This window comes from Lactuca virosa, chromosome 7, assembly GCF_052849685.1.
Source record: "Lactuca virosa cultivar CGN04683 chromosome 7, Lactuca_virosa_CGN04683_v6, whole genome shotgun sequence".
Classification (NCBI taxonomy): Eukaryota; Viridiplantae; Streptophyta; class Magnoliopsida; order Asterales; family Asteraceae; genus Lactuca; species Lactuca virosa.
This window is the reverse complement of record NC_136432.1, coordinates 188,425,037-188,443,882: the sequence shown is the minus strand read 5'-3', so window position 1 is coordinate 188,443,882 and position 18,846 is coordinate 188,425,037. Positions and strand designations below refer to the sequence as shown.

General features: G+C 35.4%; 1 protein-coding gene and 1 non-coding gene across 2 annotated transcripts; both read right to left on the bottom strand.

Moving 5' to 3' along the window:
- Nucleotides 1-6,542: 6,542 nt before the first annotated feature.
- Nucleotides 6,543-8,335, bottom strand: LOC145125774 (exopolygalacturonase-like). Its single transcript, XM_079061190.1, has 4 exons — nt 8,075-8,335; nt 7,629-7,928; nt 7,043-7,552; nt 6,543-6,960 (listed from the first exon to the last, which is right to left on the bottom strand). Exons 1-4 carry the CDS (start codon nt 8,207-8,209, stop codon nt 6,697-6,699), a joined length of 1,209 nt encoding a protein of 402 aa, XP_078917316.1. The 5' UTR covers nt 8,210-8,335; the 3' UTR covers nt 6,543-6,696.
- Nucleotides 8,336-14,995: 6,660 nt separating this feature from the next.
- On the bottom strand, nt 14,996-15,102 carry LOC145128127 (small nucleolar RNA R71). Its single transcript, XR_013716728.1, has one exon. It is a non-coding gene; the product is annotated as a small nucleolar RNA R71 (small nucleolar RNA).
- Nucleotides 15,103-18,846: the final 3,744 nt, after the last annotated feature.

Here is an 18,846-nt window from a genome sequence, read left to right as displayed (position 1 = left end):
GATAAGCTAGAAATGGCCCTAAACTCTTGGATGAATACATCTAGTGAGAGAATGATCAAGGTAATGACTTTTTACCTTCAAATGGATGTCAAAATGATGTAGATGATGGATCTACAAGCCCGTTCTCGTTCCAAGCTCCTAGCTCTTCAAACCTCTTCAAGAAATGCACCAAATACACACTTTTAGCCTCACACACACTCAAAATAGGGTTAGATCGATTAGGGTTTGATTCTAGACGCGGAAAGGTGGTAGGGAGGCTGGAAGGAAGGACTTAAGGTCCTTTAAATAGGGTGCAAACCCTAAAAATAAGGATTTTCATGCACAATCTCTACTCGTCGAGTTGGGGTCCTCCAACTCGTCGAGTAGGTTCTATAAACCACGCGGCCATATCCGTCTCTACAGGACGAGTTAGGGCAGCCAACTCGTCAAATAGGTCTCTAATAATGAATATAAAACTTTAAAATTTATACCTGGAAGTCGAGGTATTACAATTCTCCCCCACTTGGACTAGAAGTCTGCTGTAGCAAATAGGTCCGAGTAATGCTCCCGCATCTCAGCCTCCGGCTCCCTAGTCCACTCAGATCCTCTCCGGTGCTCCCATTATACCTTTACCAAAGGTACCTCCTTTTTTCGTAGAACTTTCACTTTCCTCTCCAGAATGGCCACTAGCCTCTTTACGTAATTCAGGTGCTCGTCGACCTGAATGTCATCTAATGACATCACTGACTCCTCATCTAGTATGCACTTTCGCAATTGCGAGACGTGAAAAGTGTTATGAATCTGACTGAGCTCCTACGGGAGGTCTAGTCTAAATGCCACTTTGCCAACCCTGGCGATAACCCTAAAAGGTTCAATATATCTGGGACCCAATTTCCCCTTCTTTCTGAAGCGAATCACACCCTTCCAGGGTGAGACCCTCAGTAATACCATGTCACCGACCTGGAACTCCAACTCAGATCGATGCCTGTCGGCATAACTCTTCTACCGATGTTGAGCAGTCTGCAACTTCTGTCTAATCTGCTGAATCCTCTCGGTAGTCTGCAGAACTACCACTGTCCATCCCAGCACCATGTGACCGATCTCACCCCAACATACTGGGATGTGACATCTTCGTCCATACAACATCTCATATGGTGGAGCACCATTATTGGAATGAAAGTCGTTGTTGTAGGAGAAGTCTGCAAGGGGTAGGTAAGAGTCCCAACTCCCACCGAAGTCAATGACGCAGGCTCTCCGCATATCCTCGAGAGTCTGTATGGTCTGATCACTCTGGCCATTTGTCTGTGGATGATAGGTTGCACTGAAATGCAGTCGCGTGCCCAGTTCCTCGTGGAACTTCTGGCAGAAACGGGAGGTGAATCGAACATCACGATATGAGACGATAGAGACCGGTACCCTGTGGCGAGCAACAACCTCGCGGATATATATGTCGGCCAACTTTTCGGCCGACGAACTCTCCCGTATCGCTAGAAAGTGGGCGCTCTTGGTCAATCGATCCACGATGACCCAAATAGCGTCGAAGCCCCTAGCCGTCCTCGGTAGCTTGGTGATAAAATCCATCTTGATTTGCTCCCACATCCAAATGGGAATCTGTAGAGGCTGCAGCTAGCCATGCGGCCTCTAATGCTCGGCCTTGACCATCTGGCAGGTCAAGCACCTCTCAACGTACCATATGATCTCCCTTTTCATGCATGGCCACCAGTAACTCAATAGCAAATCCAGGTACATCTTGGTGGTCCCCGGGTGAATAGGGAAGCGAGACTTATGAGCCTCCTCTAGAAAAATCTGTCTGGCCCCACCAGACATTGGAACCGAAACCCGACCGCAACAGGTCAATAATCCCCAACTATCATGCACAAATCGGGTGTTCTCGCCCCTGATCCTTTGAAGCTTCCAGTTCTCTTGTCGCATACCCTCAACCTGAGCTTTCCTAATCAAGCTCACGAGTGGAGAATCCAAAGATATCCTCATACATGCAGCTGGAGCAGAAGATCCAGCTGACTTGGTGGTTTAGACCATTCTAATGGATAAAGATGGAAACTTTATCCATTATGGACCTATAAGGAACCATAAAAATGTGATCTTGTTCCTTTTCTCCCTTCCATGCAATATTTATAATGTCTTAATGGATTCATAGGTTAGGGTTTTGGCTTTTGGACCTTTTCTAGGCATGGAAAGTCATAAAGGTGGGAACTTTATGACTTAGAATGATATTATGGGTCTAGATCTGAGGGTTGGATGAAAGGACTTAATAGAATAAGGAATTCACGGAAAAGTGTCATCTGACCGAGTACGTTCGGCGTACCTTTGAGTACGCTGCTTGTACTCGTGTGGAGTCTTGTTTTTAGATGGTGAGTACGCCATGCCTACGTGCTGAGTATGTTGGTGTACTCAGCCTGAAGTTTAACTTCTTGACTTGTTGACTTTGACTTCTGTTGAATTTTGACCAAGTTTGACCTTGGGTCAATCTTGAGGATTTTGGGCTATTAATTAAGATTTTATCTGCTTTTGGTGTTAGTGGATTCGCGGGTGCAAGTAGTGCATAAAAGGGATCGTATCATGGTGTTTTAGAGTTCTTCGATTCGGGTGAGTTTTCTCATTGTGCTTATAGGTCCAAGGTACCAATGTCGGCCCACTAAGTTGTGTATGTATGATGCTTGTTGTCTTTGTGACTCTTGCATACTTGTTTGTGTATATATGTGCTGACCAACTAGGTCTTATTGGTTGTAACTATTATATGTGATACTATGTATGTTAAGACTTGAGTAGTCTCCAGGGTTTCCGATAACCCACAGGGCATTCTGTTTGCCCACTGAGACTTCGAGTAGTCTCCAGGGTTGCTGATAACCCACAGGGCGTGGTGTTTGCTCACTGAGACTTCAGGTAGTCTCTAGGGTTGCAGATAACACATATATACACAAACAAGTATGCAAGAGTCAAAAAGACAACAAGCATCATACATACACAACTTAGTGGGCCGACATTGGTACCTTCGACCTATAAGCACAGTGAGAAAACTCACCCGAATCGAAGAACTCTAAAACACCATGATACGATCCCTTTTATACACTACTTGCACCCGCGAATCCACTAACACCAAAAGCAGATAAAATCTTAATTAATAGCCCAAAATCCTCAAGATTGACCCAAGGTCAAACTTGGTCAAAATTCAACGGAAGTCAAAGTCAAGAAGTCAAGAAGTCAAACTTCAGGCTGAGTACACCCAACATACTTAGCACGTAGGCATGACGTACTCACCATCCAAAAACAAGACTCCACACGAGTACAAGCAGCGTACTCAATGTGGTATTTTAGGGGAACTCACTAAGCTTTGTGCTTACGATTTGTGGTTTACATTTTTTCAGGTTTTCTTATATTAAACAAGGGGCATGGCTCGATTGCATCGCATCCATGGGAGAATTATGCATATGATAACCTTTGACGATACTATGATAATGGTTTTGAGTTAAATGGATTTATCTATGATAGCTGTATGTGTCATTGAATAAAATAAGTAAAATTTTAATTCAGAATTTTGGTCTGAATTTTGGGACGTTACACCAAGCCCAGACTAAATAGATGTGTACAATTAGTAGTTTGAATTTTGTCATCATAAAATAGGAACTCGGGAAATAGAATCTTTGACTATGGGATTGATTCTAATCTATGTCTCATGTTCATATGATATCTTGTAGAACGAAGGAATAGTTGATCACTTATCTTAGGTCCAAGGTCTGATTGGATCAAAGTTCGGGAGTTGCTTTGGAAAGCACTTTTTGTTGTTTCATTATACTTGTAATTGTAGTTATAGACATATCCAAGTAGAATACTGTTGAATTAAGGTTTATAAGCTCATAACTAAATTGTTATAAACTCGCAAATATAAGCAAAGTCCTTTATATGTTGCCCTCATAACAAAAAATAACTAGGAATGTTATTAGGAGAGAGACAGAGAGAGAGAGAGAGAGAGAGAGAGAGACATATATATATATATATATATATATATATATATATATATATATATATATATATATATATATATATATATATATATATATTATGTGATTAATATATTAATTGAGAATAAATACTTGAAATATTAATTTTTTATGTGATTCATAAATTAACATGAGATCAATGGTTAAATAATTGATTTATTAATTCATATTGTTAATACATTAATAACAAATCAATTAGATTTAATTAATTATTAATTAGAATTAATCTGAAATTAATTCGGGATTAATTAGATATAGTTAATGATGCAAGGGGTGAATTGTAATTATTCAATAGTTGATCAAAAGAAGGAACTCTAGAACCCTCCACGGCAAATGTACGGTTTTAGAGGGGTTCTTAGGGTTTTTGGAAGCCTTCTGGTTGCATAAAAGAAAAAAAATTGAATTAGGATTAAATCTATTATTTAGTCAATTCAAATATTGTTTTACCTGCAAGTTACCTAAACTATAAATAAGACACATTGGCTCATTATTTTCGTTCATATCTTTACCTACAAGTTTAGGAACAAATTTTCTATCTGTCTCCTCTCTCTCCTTTCCATTCTATGGGTTTTAGGTACAAACCATTAGAGACACTAAACTTTTAGTGCTTGTTTTCCAAGGTTTTCAGGAAGGAGATTGGTGTGATTATTTTCTATAATAAGCAAAAGGTATGAAACCCTAGTCCTATGTATATTTTGATTAAAATAGGTTATCATTATGGTTCTTGATGTTCATAGTTTGTTGTTATCAATAGAGAAAACATATATCCAAATAGGTTGAATGTGAACTTAAGAGTTAAGTAATTTTTCGCATCATGCATAATTTATAACCTATAAAACTCATCAGAAAAAAAACCCTAGTTTGGTCGAAATTTTATTATAGGATGCGTGTTTGAAGAATTATAAAGCGACATGGTATACACGTTATGCGTTTATGATGGGCTTCCTCCACGTTTTATTTATTTATTTATTTATTTATTTATTTATTTATTTATTTATTTATTTATTATTATTATTATTATTATTATTATTAGTATTAGTATTATTTTTGTTGTGACACTAATTTTAGGACGCACAAAAATGCATGTCTTAAAGACTTTAAATTTTAGTAGCGATGTCTTTATTTTAACGACACACACTTTTGCTTATCATAAAGCCAATGCACGTCATATTTCACGTATCGTTGAAGACCTATATTCATGTTGTGAGATAAGCATTAGCATCCGCCTACATAGTACGTATATAAGTTAAAATAAAAACTAAGAAACAAAATTAGTACTTACAATTAAGTCAATCAATTTAACAAACTATCAAAGTATCAAATTCATAACAAATATGTTTATAAGCCCTTAACTATTTAACAAAATATCAACATACGAGACATGATACCAGTCGTTGGATTGATGGATCTAATCAACAGCTAGGGTCTTCAGCTGAATGTTGACAAGGATTGCCACATGAAACCACCATTAGCGGCAACATGTAGAGGCGGAGTTACATGTCACCACTAATGGTATTGTTGTCACTAAAGGTATCGTCGCAAATGTTAAAATTCTTGTAGTGTAAATAGAAAATTTAAATATAACACTTAAATCAATAAAAACAAGATTAATCATATTTAAAGTCAAGAAAATAATAATTTGTCTTATCTTACATGCTATTTTTATATTTTTAAATTTATGTATCATTTTTTATAAACTATTGCATTTTAGGTCTTGTGTCTCTAACTTATTGTCTATTATAATTAAGTAATTTTAAAATTTAGTTTTGAATTCTTATTATATTTGAAAATTTTGATATATTTCAATGCTTATTATTACATATATTTTAGATGATTAAAGATCTTGATCAATGTTTACATTAAAATTGATATAGTCCATTGGTAATTAGGTCTCGTTTGATAGTTGTTGTCTGAGAAAGTTTTCTGACTAAGAAACAAACCATGTTGTTTGATTGTACATCTGGCTGACTGTGAATGATAAAAAAAATAACCATATTATTCTATTGTTCTATACTGTGATTAATGAAGTTGTTGAATAATTATAAAAGTATACAAATTCTCATATAAAATCAAATTACAAAACAATAAAAAATTTCAACGTATATCTTCTATTTTATGCAAATCAAGATTACTGATAAAAAAAAGTTCTACAGCTAAAATAAAACATAAATATGTCGATTTTTTTTGTTAAAAGTTTACAAAGAGAACTTATCATCATTCATCTATATATGATATACAACCCAACTAGTGTTTCGTCCAACTTCATCATAAAAATCATACTATATATTTCACAAATGAGTCCTCCTTTTCTTTTCAAGCAAGAAATCAACATAATTTGAGAGTATTTTTCAGCACATATCATTTCAAAAAAGAAAAAAAGAAGCCAACGATTATCGATGAAGTAGAAAGCAAAAAAAAATGAAAAGCTTGTTGGAAACACATATATATGTTACTAAGAAAGACTTATTTTTTTTGTGCAAATGAAATCGTTTTTTCAACGCATTCAGTCAAAATATTTGTTTAGATCTGAAAAGATGTCTATTTATAAGGAAGTTAGTATATTACAGAAATTTAAAAGTACATGTCAATAAGTGTTGATGAGTTGACTATTACATGGCATGGTGGAATTTGTTTCTATGATGGAGAATTCGTTCACCACTTAAAAAATATTATATCCATGACTAATTGATGTTCGAGATCATATTCGTGGATGAACTGATCCACCTGAACACGCCGCAGGGACGACCTGGCCAACGACGTTGGGCTTGACATTATCACACTTAGAGGTGGCAGGTCCTCCTCCTGGTCCTTGGTATGTCAAGTTGATATCAGCCAGCTCGATCTTTTCGCATGGTAACCCTGCGCTACAAGCAAGCTTCAATGCCACCTTCGTTGTTGATGTCCCCCTGATCTTCCTAAAGCTCACATTCGATATCTTCACTCTTGACGATGGACCTCCTTTCTAGTAGTTGTTTAAAGAATATTAAATTCAAATGTTTAGAAGAATAATACTAATGTGCATTGTGTTAATATATGTTTGACACCTTGCAAGTATGACCAGGGCAATATTCTTGATCGATTATTATGGGATTTCCCACTCTGTTCATGATAATATCTTCGAAATAAATGTCACTAACAGTTGTTGAGGTAGAATCAGGCCAACTCTTGATCCTCACTCCATTCTGTGTGCCAGTGAGGGTGCAGTTTTTGATCCAGATTCCTTGTACAGGTGCTTCATTTGGGTATTTGCCTAGGCTTCCTACACTGATGCCATGTCCTGGTCCGCATGTCACGTTCTCCACATGGATGTTCTTGCTTCCGTCTCCAAAAGATATGCAATCATCACCAGTCTTTATAATTACATTCGTGATATTGACGTCATTTATCCTTCCAATGTGAATTCCATCTGTGTTCCTACTGTTTTCAGGTGCATCAATGGTTATGTTTTCTATTCTGATGTTACGCGAATCCCCTATCGCAAGGTGGAAGTATTTGCTACTGACAGATGTTATGTTTTTTATCAATGAGTTCCTGACACTAGAGAATCCGATATTCTGCGAAAGGAAAGATGAAAGGTTCGCATGCTAATTAAATAACACCGGAATCTTGAAGGTTAAATAAAACACTTACCACTGGTCTTTGGCAACGGGGACATTCTTTATTCCTCCATGAGTCGTGGCCTTGGCCATCAAAAGTTCCACCATTTATGGTCAACCTATCAATATTCAGGAAAGTGATCCAAGTATTAACAGTTTTAAATATTTTTAGCTCAGGTGGGGCCTTTAGGGAGGCTCCAGTTGCCTTGATCTCGATCGGGCCCTTGCATGGACCACCCATCAGAAACGGAAATGCCAAATAAGTCCCTGGTGGAATCAACACCGAGCTTGGTGGTGTTCCTCCACATGCTTCTTTCCAAGCATTCAATATCACCTAATTTCAACTCACAAACAAATATACACCAATAATATAACATCAACATCCAATCCATATGCTTATAAACCCATATACATGTAGCAGAAAACATGAAAAACAATAATAAGAAACACATACAAATATAAAAAAACGCATCATATTACCGGTCCATCATCGGTTTTGCCATCGGCCTTGGCACCTTTGGTTTTTACATTGACAACAGCAGCATTAATCCCAGCAATCAAAGGCATAATAAACAAGAAACATACTGCTCTTCTAGTCCAGATATCCTTGCCCATTTCAGTTGAAATTCTTTTAATACTTGTTTTTAAAATTTAGTCTTGTGTTTTTAATTACAAAGTAGGAGATGGTAATGTAGGCTTTTTTCCGGATATGAAATACCTAAGTAAAGTTAACAAGTTTCTTTACGGAACTATTCTCTGATCATTATTTACCAGACATTAAATTAGTAGGAAAACTTTTTTGATTGTAGCCTTGATCTCTCACGTGACTCTTGAAATGGTAACAACATAAAATAACACACAACGTGATTAGGGAAATATGAGTTTAAAAACATTCATAGCAGAAATATTAGTGGAAGTTGTATTGTTCCTATTGTTAACGGTTTTTATCTACACTAAATACACAAAACACACTCATTTTTTTAAAGTGGATATTGAGAAAACTTTTAATTCGTCTGTTAGGATTTTATTGCCTCGATTATATATGGAACATATATAGGGGCTTTGAAATCAAACGGAGGGGCACGGATAAATGGCTTTCTTTCTTTCGGGTCGTTCTTCATTTATAGTGAATGGCTCTACCATTTTTTGAATTTCCTTTAAGGAAAGAGTTAACCAATTTGATAAGTTGTTATCTCTTTTTTTTACATTTTAATGGAAGCTTACATGTGGGGACGATGGAATCCAGAAATCAAACATTTTTCACGACATCATGGTACCTCGCCAATTAAGCCGCACTGGCGCACCTAGAAAATTTTTTTTGGGTAGCATAATTTTTTTTCCACCTAATACCCAAAGATGAACTTCTTAAGCTCAATAAAATCGGAAAAACTCTGGTTTTGGATGTTGTCAGTTATGTTGTCAATTATAAATTCATAAGTAGCCTTTGAATTTTATGGTATTTATCTAATTAATGTGTGATATATTGTGTGTTAATCTTGTATATGGTACTTGGGTGACCTATGCCATGTAAAATACATTATGTTGATAAAGTAAAGGAGCCCAGAAAGTATACAACTCATACCAATTAGTAGGTTAACAAAAAAAAACAAAAAAACAAAAAAAAAACAAAAAACAAAAAAAATAAACAAAGTGAAAGCACAAATTCACTAATAATCACTAATTCACAACAAAAAAAAAGGAGCACATATGCATAAGGTAAAGTTGGCCATCATCATTGCAAAATAATAAACCATTATTTGTTTCTTAAGCATAGCTACGTAGGATAGCACATCAGCACAATAACGTTAGCACATAAATTAAAAATTATTTGCTTTCAAGATATTGATATTAGACCAACCGGGACCACGGTAGGTCCCGTAGTCTAGCTGGCCACGACCATGGTCCGTGCACATTAGCCCGAACCATCATGGTCCTCCGTGCTCGTGGTCTTCAGTGGTGGGCATCACGAATCAAAACGACCAATGGAGTTGGATTGCTCGCTTGAAGGACGGAAACTAAGTAAAAGAGCTCATGCGAGTTGGGTTTTTTTTGCTGGGGAAGAAAACAGTTTCCAAGTCTTGACAACTTTGATTACTGGGATGCAGTTCATTGACAAAAAGCACCCCTGACTAGAAATCTTTTAATATATATAGTTTCTAAAATGACAAATTAAACCGTGGATTTATATTTCTAATTAATTAAATAATTTGATTTATTTAAATTATTATTCTTAAATTACTTATTTGTATAATTAGTATTTAAAAAAAATTATATGTTTTTTAATATATTTTTGAATTAAATTTAATTAAAAAGGAAGGCGGAGTGGTGTTTAGTGGTAGGTACGTATCTCATTGTTAGTGGTAGGGAGTGTGGTGATAATGTGACACCAACCACTATAGTGGTTAGTGATGGGTATAACGGATGACGGTTTTTTTAGGGGTAGCATGTGTTACCCCTGACTACCATGTAGCTCTATGCTACCTCTACCCCTGGCTACCATGTAGCTCTGCTAGTGGCCACACCCAACATTTTTCTCACTTGATGTACGCTAACAATTATATTTCCATTGGTTAATGAACATCGAGTAATATTTTAATCATCACAGCTCAAGTATGAAACAATCAACTAACTCGATTCTTTAAGAATACTAACTTGGTACATATTGTACAAGTGTGCATCAGAAGAACAAACAAAAAACATGAACAAAACAAAAACAGGGGAAGGAAGTAAACTGGGAAGAAATCTAAATGTACTTGATCTACAAGGTTTTTCTGGGAATAAAATATAACATCCCCAAATTTTGAATGATAAGTGTTGTACGTCGAATTATGATTTAAAAGGTAAATTTAAAAGTCATGAAATTCTAAGTATCAAGTTGGTCAATACATTGTTACCTCTTAGAATGACACTTAGAAGTTGACATTTGATTATTAATATTGGGTTTTAGTGTTTTGATTGAATAATGTCAATTACAAGGGTAAAAATGGAAGTTTGGCTATGTACCAAGTTGTAGTGTAGATTATGCGATGTGTAATCATGGGTTACAGAACCCGCAGATTCTTATTTGACGTAAAATGGTGTTGTATATTACTATAACAGGAAAGGGTGGTATACTATCATGTGGCGTGTTTAAATGTACGGCGTTGAACGGAATGAAGCGTGTACACGACACGTACACTATAGCCGACATGTCATATCTTAAGCATGTACGTTATGTATACATAGAGGTTATGCGAAGTGTACCGTGTCATCATACAAGAACCTTATCTGGATCTTAATCGGTCTTTTTTCTTCTCTCCATTTAAGAGACAGAGAAAAAGGGATGATTTTTAGGGCTTCCCCTCCAAAAATCAAAACTAGCCCAAGGAAAATAAGGAGAATCAAGAATCAGGCTTCTACTACTTTGATTAAAGGTAGAATCTCCTCTTCTTCTAAGCATGAATAAGTTTAATGGTGGAATTTGAAAGAAATGTTTGAATATTGATCAAAATGCTTTAAGTTTCTAATATGATGTTTTTATGAATGTTGCGATTATTATATTAATGTCTTAACGAATTAAGACATATATATGAGTTATTGGTGGTGCTTAAATGATTTTGAACAGAAAAATTGAAATGAGAAATTTATGTGATCAAAGGAATGATCATTTTGGAACATGGACTTGGCTTAACCTCCTTATAAATGAGATAAGTGTTTAAGAGCTTAACGTGCTATTGAATAGTTTTTGGCAAAGACAATTGATCAAGCGCACCAAGTGAAGAATATAAGTCAAAGTGGTAGTTAGTTTTCACTATCTAAAAAGGTGAGTATATTTTTCCCAATGGGATAAGGCTTAATTATGAGTTTTATTCTATGAATTATTTCGAAAGAATATGTTGATATTATTGAATATTTAGAAAAGATAAAACCATGATTTGAGTAATTAATTACTTGATGCTTTTGATGTTGGGCAAAATAATTATGATTAAATGAACTCTTCGAAGGGGTAAGAAAGTATCTGAAATAGTTTTGACGGTAAAAAAGTTTTGACTGACGATCATGTGAAACCTTTTCAAAGAAGTAAGCTTAAATTTTGAAAAGAAAACGATTTCAATAAGCGAATTTTCTAGAACATTCGGTATTAAATACATGTGAATTTGCAATATTAAGAGTTGAAAATTTGTATGACTGGAATAAATAAACTTTTTACAAGAGTATGCATTAGTTCTATATGCTTATGAAAGAAAAAAGTATGATATGAGCTTAATTATGCTAAAGGTTTTCAATTGTAAATACTTGTAATGATAAATCGATTATACTATATAAGTTGCATTGATTGCCTAATAGAGCATGATAATTCTATGTGACTGATTCACAAAAAAAATGTAGTGATTGCATAATGTAAAGTAGTGTTTGGAGATTATGATATCCCAAAAACTAGATAAGGAATGACTTTACCCGGACTCTACATCCCTTCACAAGGTAGATGTCGAGGGACACCATAATGCGGTGATTTGTTCTTCCTATTTTGATAAGGGTTGATAGGGTGTTATTTCAAGAATTCTACCCTAATATTTACATCAGTATAACTGAAGGACTGTATGTCAATACAAACGCATGATACCGGAAGGCCCGTAAGGTTTTTTCCGATTGTGTTCATGCATTGCATATATAAGATACATTGCATGAAGGATGTTTGAAATTAAAGAGTTTTATTAAATTTTTAATAACGATTTGATCGGCTTATAACCGAAAGACTTTATGTAAACTAAATATATGATACAGGACCTGTACGGTTTTGATCGTTTTTATAAATATGCACTTTGTGAATATATGTTATATTGTAGAAAACAAGTGAAAAATAAAAAGTTTTATCAAATGATTGATAATGGTTTTATGTCTAAACCCATGTAACTCATGAGATATTATATTTTTACCCATGTTTTATTTAATGTCATGTATTTTAGGATCAATTGTGAAGAAAGAATGTAGATGGAGAGTAGCAGCAAACTTTTGAAGACATTAGACGTAGTTTCTTATTTGTATATGCACTACTATTTTACTATGGTAATACGTGTTATCATGTTCTACACTGATATGCCATATATATATATATATATATATATATATATATATATATATATATATATATATATATATATATATATATATATATATATATATATATATATATATATGCATTATTTCAATATATTTTAGTTACATTTTGGTATATAAACAAAGATATTAGGTAATTATATAAACTATACATTGCAGCCCATTAGAGACATTCTTGAAAGAAAGGGCCAAAATGACAATGATGGGAAGATGGGGGACAAAGCTTGTAGAATCTGGAAAAAGACGTGCATTCAGAACAAATCCACGGCGTGGTAAACTTTGGTCCACGCCATGACACTTTGAAGATTCTTGAATGAAGGATGATACCTTGCTGGTTACTGGTTGAAAATATTTCTCACGACGTGGCACGTATTTGCCCACGGCGTGGTGATTAGTTAGTGGCAAGTTTCATTCCTGTATAAAGGAATAGAAGAAGATTTTTGAGAGAGAATACTTATAAAGAAACCCTAAAATAGTTGATTTCGACCAAATGGAAGAGAGAAGAAGAGTAACGAGCAAGAATTCCACTAAATCATTCGGTTTGCATGATTATTAGTCTATTTTATTAGTTGCTTAGTCGGTTTTTATGAAATTATGGGCTAAAACCCTTTAACTTTCATTTAGAGTAAATGAACCCTATTTGATTATGAATTAATTTTAGCTTTATGGATTATTAAAGTTGGTTTTTACTTGTGTTTGATAGATTAACCCTAGGATTTTAATTTTTCTATCTTTATTGCTTTGTCCTTAAGTTATGTGTAGTTAACTGGCCATTGATTGCATGAATTTCTAATCCTAGTTGTTTATGACCATTAAATTACTAAAGCTACAGATTGACCATATCCTAGTATAGGTGGTAAATTTAGTTACTTAACTGTGTTAGAGAGTACTATTTGACCATAATATTTGCTTAATTGTCCAACTTGACCATAGGAAGAAAATTCTACATCTATTCATTCGTAGTCCAAACATATTTTAAACTCAACTAGGTATCCTTAGTCTACATGACCATTGTAATTAAGTGTCATGAATTGAATTATACTAGTTAATATGACCATGATAATTAGTAACTATTAATTTGGTAACCAACATAAGTAATCCATAGTTAAAGTTAATCAAAAGAAAATGGGGTATTCGAAACTATATAGAAGTATCTTTTATATCTTGGTTGAAAGTCGATTTTAGTTGTTTTCTAGTTGATTAGTGAATTGTGGTAGATTAAGTTTTGCTGAACTTCCAAAATCAAAGAAAACCTGCATTTTAAGTTTGTTATTTCGATTAAGTTTTAGCATTATTACTTATAAACTAAACTCCATTCCCTGTGATCGATCACATACTTACTCTACTTTACTACTATGCGACTAGGTACACTGCCTATTTTTTGTTTTAGCTAATTTGAATAGATAAGGGTTATAAATTTTCAAGCTTTTGAATTTATTATATATACATAAAACACATCAAGTTTTTGGTGCCGTTGTTGGGGAACGGTGATTTTGTTGAGTTTTAGTTTTCTATTAATTAATCGATCCTTTTATGTTATTAAATCCACAAGAAGTTATTTTTCCTGTTTAGCTTTCGATTTTTGTGAATCCAGTTCCCACGACGTGGAAAATCTATTGTCACGGCATGAAAACTGACAGTTTAGTTTTTGATTTATTTCGTTTTATGCGTGTTTTCGTGTTAAATTCCAATAGCATATGACTCGCTGATCAAACTTCAAAATTGTGTCCTCGTTCGACGATTTGGAATCCGAATTCCTAAAAAAGAAGAAAAAAAAAAGACGAATCAACTAGCGGTCTAAAAACCAAGGAAGTAGCAACCTTCGTGAAAACTCCGGACCAGAAGGGACAAGGATACGATCCATAAACCGAGAGCGACTCTGAAGACGATCTAAGCAAACAATGCGAACCCGACAACAAGATGGCGGACATAACAACCATGACAATGGAAGAATATAATCGACGAATGCGAGACGATAATGGTCTTGGTCTCATGATACACAAAATCCCAGCTGAGTTGAACTTTGAAATCAAGGGACATATCCTTAACATGTTATAGGATATTCCATTCTTTCGGAAGAATTATGAAGATGCATACAAACTCATCGATGAGGTATTGGATACACCGAACTATTTCAATGTGCCTAATGTTCCAAAAGATACAGTTATGTTACGAATGCTTCTAGTCACACTAAAAGACGCAACAAAGGACTGGCTAAAATCACTATCACCAGGATCCATCACGACATGGGATAAGATGATGTAAGAATTTATTCAACAATCTAGTATACCTTCAAAAGTATCTAAGTTGAAGAAGACCATCACAAACTTGCAACAAAATGCAGGGGAATCATTATACGAAGCATGGCATAAATACAAGGGAATGATACAAAATTACCCTCAACATGACCTTAATGTGCAACAAGAGATATCAATCTTTTACGATGGAATAAACTTGAGTATAAGACAACTCTTAGACTCCCAAGGACCCATGATAATGAAGGATCTGAAAACTAACAAAGCTCTTATCGAAGAATCTGCCAAACATTTGAGAGAATAACACAATCCAAGAGAAAATGTCACAAGAAGCAAGGTGATTTTAGAGGGAGGAAATGATACTTTAGGTTCAGTTCTTGCAAAGCTTGATACTATGGGTAGCATAATCACGAAGACGTGGCAATTGCTCCATGCAATTAAAGTTGAATGCGACAATTATAGCAGACCACATCTTACAAAAGATTATGATTTGGACGAGAATGGAAACAAGAAAGTGAAAGTGTGTTATTCAAGCGAGGATAGGTTTGATGAAGATCAGAGGAAGCCAAAGAAGGAATGGAAGCCTTACAAAGAGTACATGAAAGAAAAAGAAGAAAAATATCGACAACAAGATCATAGGTATTTTAGAAAAGAACATGTTCAAGCCAAAAGGAAGCCCGGCCTCGAGTCGGTATTGAATAGATTCATGGAGCAAAGTGAAAAGAGGCATGTTAATAAAGATGCTACTATAAGAAATCAAAAATAGTCTATTGTGAATATTGAGACACAAATTGGACAACTAACCAAACTCATGCAAGAATGTTTGTCGGGTAATAGTTTGAATGGTGTTTGGCAAATCCCGAAAGCTCAAGTGTTGGTAGTCAAAACTAAAGATAAAGAAAATTCAAAGCCTCTAACATTCCTTGAAACCACCAAAAAAACATTATGATCAGCAACCCGAGGGAAGCAAACCAATCAAGAATCCAACTTCTATTCAGTTCCCACATCGTGATAAGTCTATTGCCACAGTGTGGCCACTAGAAACAATTCCTAAATGTTCACAAATTAAATCATATCCTCCAGCACTCGAATACCCATTAGTAACAAAGCACAATATACTATAGTAAGAGCACAAGAATTTCATGGAGCAAGTTAAATCCATCTCGATTAATATGCCATTTGTGGATATGATTGCAAAAATTCCCGAATACGAAGTTTTTCTCAAGAATAAAATAAGCAATTGAAACGAGCTTGATAAAATCTCTAATGTGATACTCAATGAACAATGTTCATATGCTGTTAACGAATGTATCCCAAAAAATATGCAAGATTCGGGACGGCTAACTTTTCCTTGTGATAACGGAAATTCTATAAAAAAAAATGCATTAGACGATTTAGGAGCAAGTATAAACCTTGTGCCTTATTCGTTCTACAAGAAACTTGAATCACCAGAATTGAAGCCTACTAGAATGGCTACTCACATGGCGGATAGTTCTATTACATATCCATGAGCTATTGTTGAGGATTTATTAGTCAGTGTGGGTAAATTTGTATTTTAGGTTGATTTTTTCGTACTAGATATGAAGGAAGAAGAAGAATGGCCAATGATCTTAGGAAAACCTTTCCTAAGCACTGCTCATGCTTTGGTGGACATCCATAATTCAAAACTGACACTAAGAGTTAAAGAAGAGGAAATAACTTTTAGAGTGAAGAAGATATCCATCAATACAGAAGCTAATAAATATGTGTTCTTTATCGAAGAAATAGATGAAATGGGTCAAGTTGATGAGCTTAAGAAGCTAGAAAAGATGATGGGGGATGATTCATGAGTAAGTGTAACACTCGTTTCCCGAAGAAGGTTGGCCAAGACTTAAGGAATCAAAATAAGGTTTTTGGGGAGAAAACCCTCCGCCACGACGTAGGGCACGGATACCCACGGCGTGTCATGAGATTTAATGAAATGCATGTTTTAGAGGGCCACCACGTCGTGGCAATGGTTAGACACGACGCGGCAGCTGATGCAGCCCAAGCCCACAAATTTTTAGGGCTTTTGCCATATTTAAGCCCTAAACCTTAGGTTTAGGGCATCCTCTTTAGCCTCCATTTTTACATCTCAAAACCCTAGCGTCCATGCATGCTTGAGAGTCTATTTCATCAATTTTAAGCTTCGTCTTGGATTTTTGGTAAAGCCTTGGAATAAGGAAGTTCACAAGGAATCAAGGGAAACAAAAAGAAAGTTCGATCCAACATTCTCTTCAGTTTTCTAAGTTGTTGGAGGTATAAAGGTCATACCTTGACATCTTTTCTTCAATATTCAAGTTCTAGGTCATATTTGGGTGATTTTGTCCCTTTCTTGGATGTTCTTGGAGTTTGAAGAACTCCAGAACGTGTGGTGACTTTCCTAGGTCCTTGGACTTCTGTTGATTGAGAAAAAGGACCATGCTTCGTGTGTTTTGTGTCCATGTTCAAGTTACAACCTCATTAAGGACCTAATCAATCATTCTAGAATTATTTAACCTTTGCAACATGTAACTTAACGTATTCATTTAATAGTTAGCTCACATCAACATGGGTCCCACAAAGCACAAAGCAAGGAACATTCGGGCAGTAACACTCTATAAGCCATAAAACATAAAAACGCATCCTCCATCTAACTTGCTTATGTGATGCTAGTAACTTCTACCAACACTGTCGGTTTCCTTATGCATGCAAATTATACACAAAACGGGATCACATAGACTATAGAATGAATGATTCTACCCTAAGCCCACAACCAGACAATGAATAGGAAATAAGGTCAAATCAGTCCTTCTAGGGCAATATGATCCTAATCATATACAATTTTTAAAGCATAAACTTAGGAATCAATTCCACCAACATAGACTCCAAATCTATTTTAGCATCCAATTCCTCATTGGCTACAAAGCACTAAAAATCAAGCCATTCTATCCAACATTTGGAATCCATACTAGCATGTTATTCCAAAAGCTCAATCAACAGGCATATACATGCATCTCTCCCAGAATTTTATCTTGAAATCCTGAGCAGATCCTTAGCCTTAATCTAGCATGCAATTCTCATATATTCATACCAAAACAATAAGCATAACACATGTATGAGTATTTTAGGAAATACTTACTTGAGCTCAGCTGATTGCACACATCACACCCTTTTCTTTGTAGAAACATTTTTTGATAAACTATTTTCTTTCAAAAAGTTTACCAATTCCTCAGTTTGAGTTCAGCCACACCCGAGAGTGTATCTGAATCCCTCAAACCAAGGCTCTGATACCAACTTGTAATGTCCCAAAAATACCAAGTAAAAATTTCAATTTTAAATAAGTTAAAACAATTCCTTTATTGTTCCAAAGACGATCAGAGTTGTAACATCCCAAGTCAGAATCAAGAGTTCAGGATGTAAAGTGTAAGTTTGGAAAAGAAGGACTCGGCGAGTAGGAGCTTCAACTCGTCGAGTCGAAGCGTGTGTCGGGCACATGTTAAGTGACCGGACTCGCCGAGTCGGAGGATGGACTCGACGAGTCCGTGCTGGAATGAGAAACCCTAATTCCTAGGGTTTGCACCCTATTTAAGGAGCCTTAAGCCCCCATTTCGGCCCCTTATTACCCCTCTGAGGACCAGAAGCCCTAAAATCATAAGAGAACAGCCTTGGGAGCATTTTTGGAGCTTGGATAAGTCATTTAAGAAGGAAATCTTGAAGACTAAGGAGCTTGGGTCAAGGAGGCTTGAGGAGATTTGGTTTACTCTTCAGTTGGAGGTTGTTTTGAGGTAAGGATTCGTCATCTTGGCTTTATTCCTTCTAGATCCACCTTTTTGGAAGCTTTAGGGTTTGTTTGGAAGAATTTATGTTGAGATCTTGATGCATGAGTTAGATCTGGAGTTG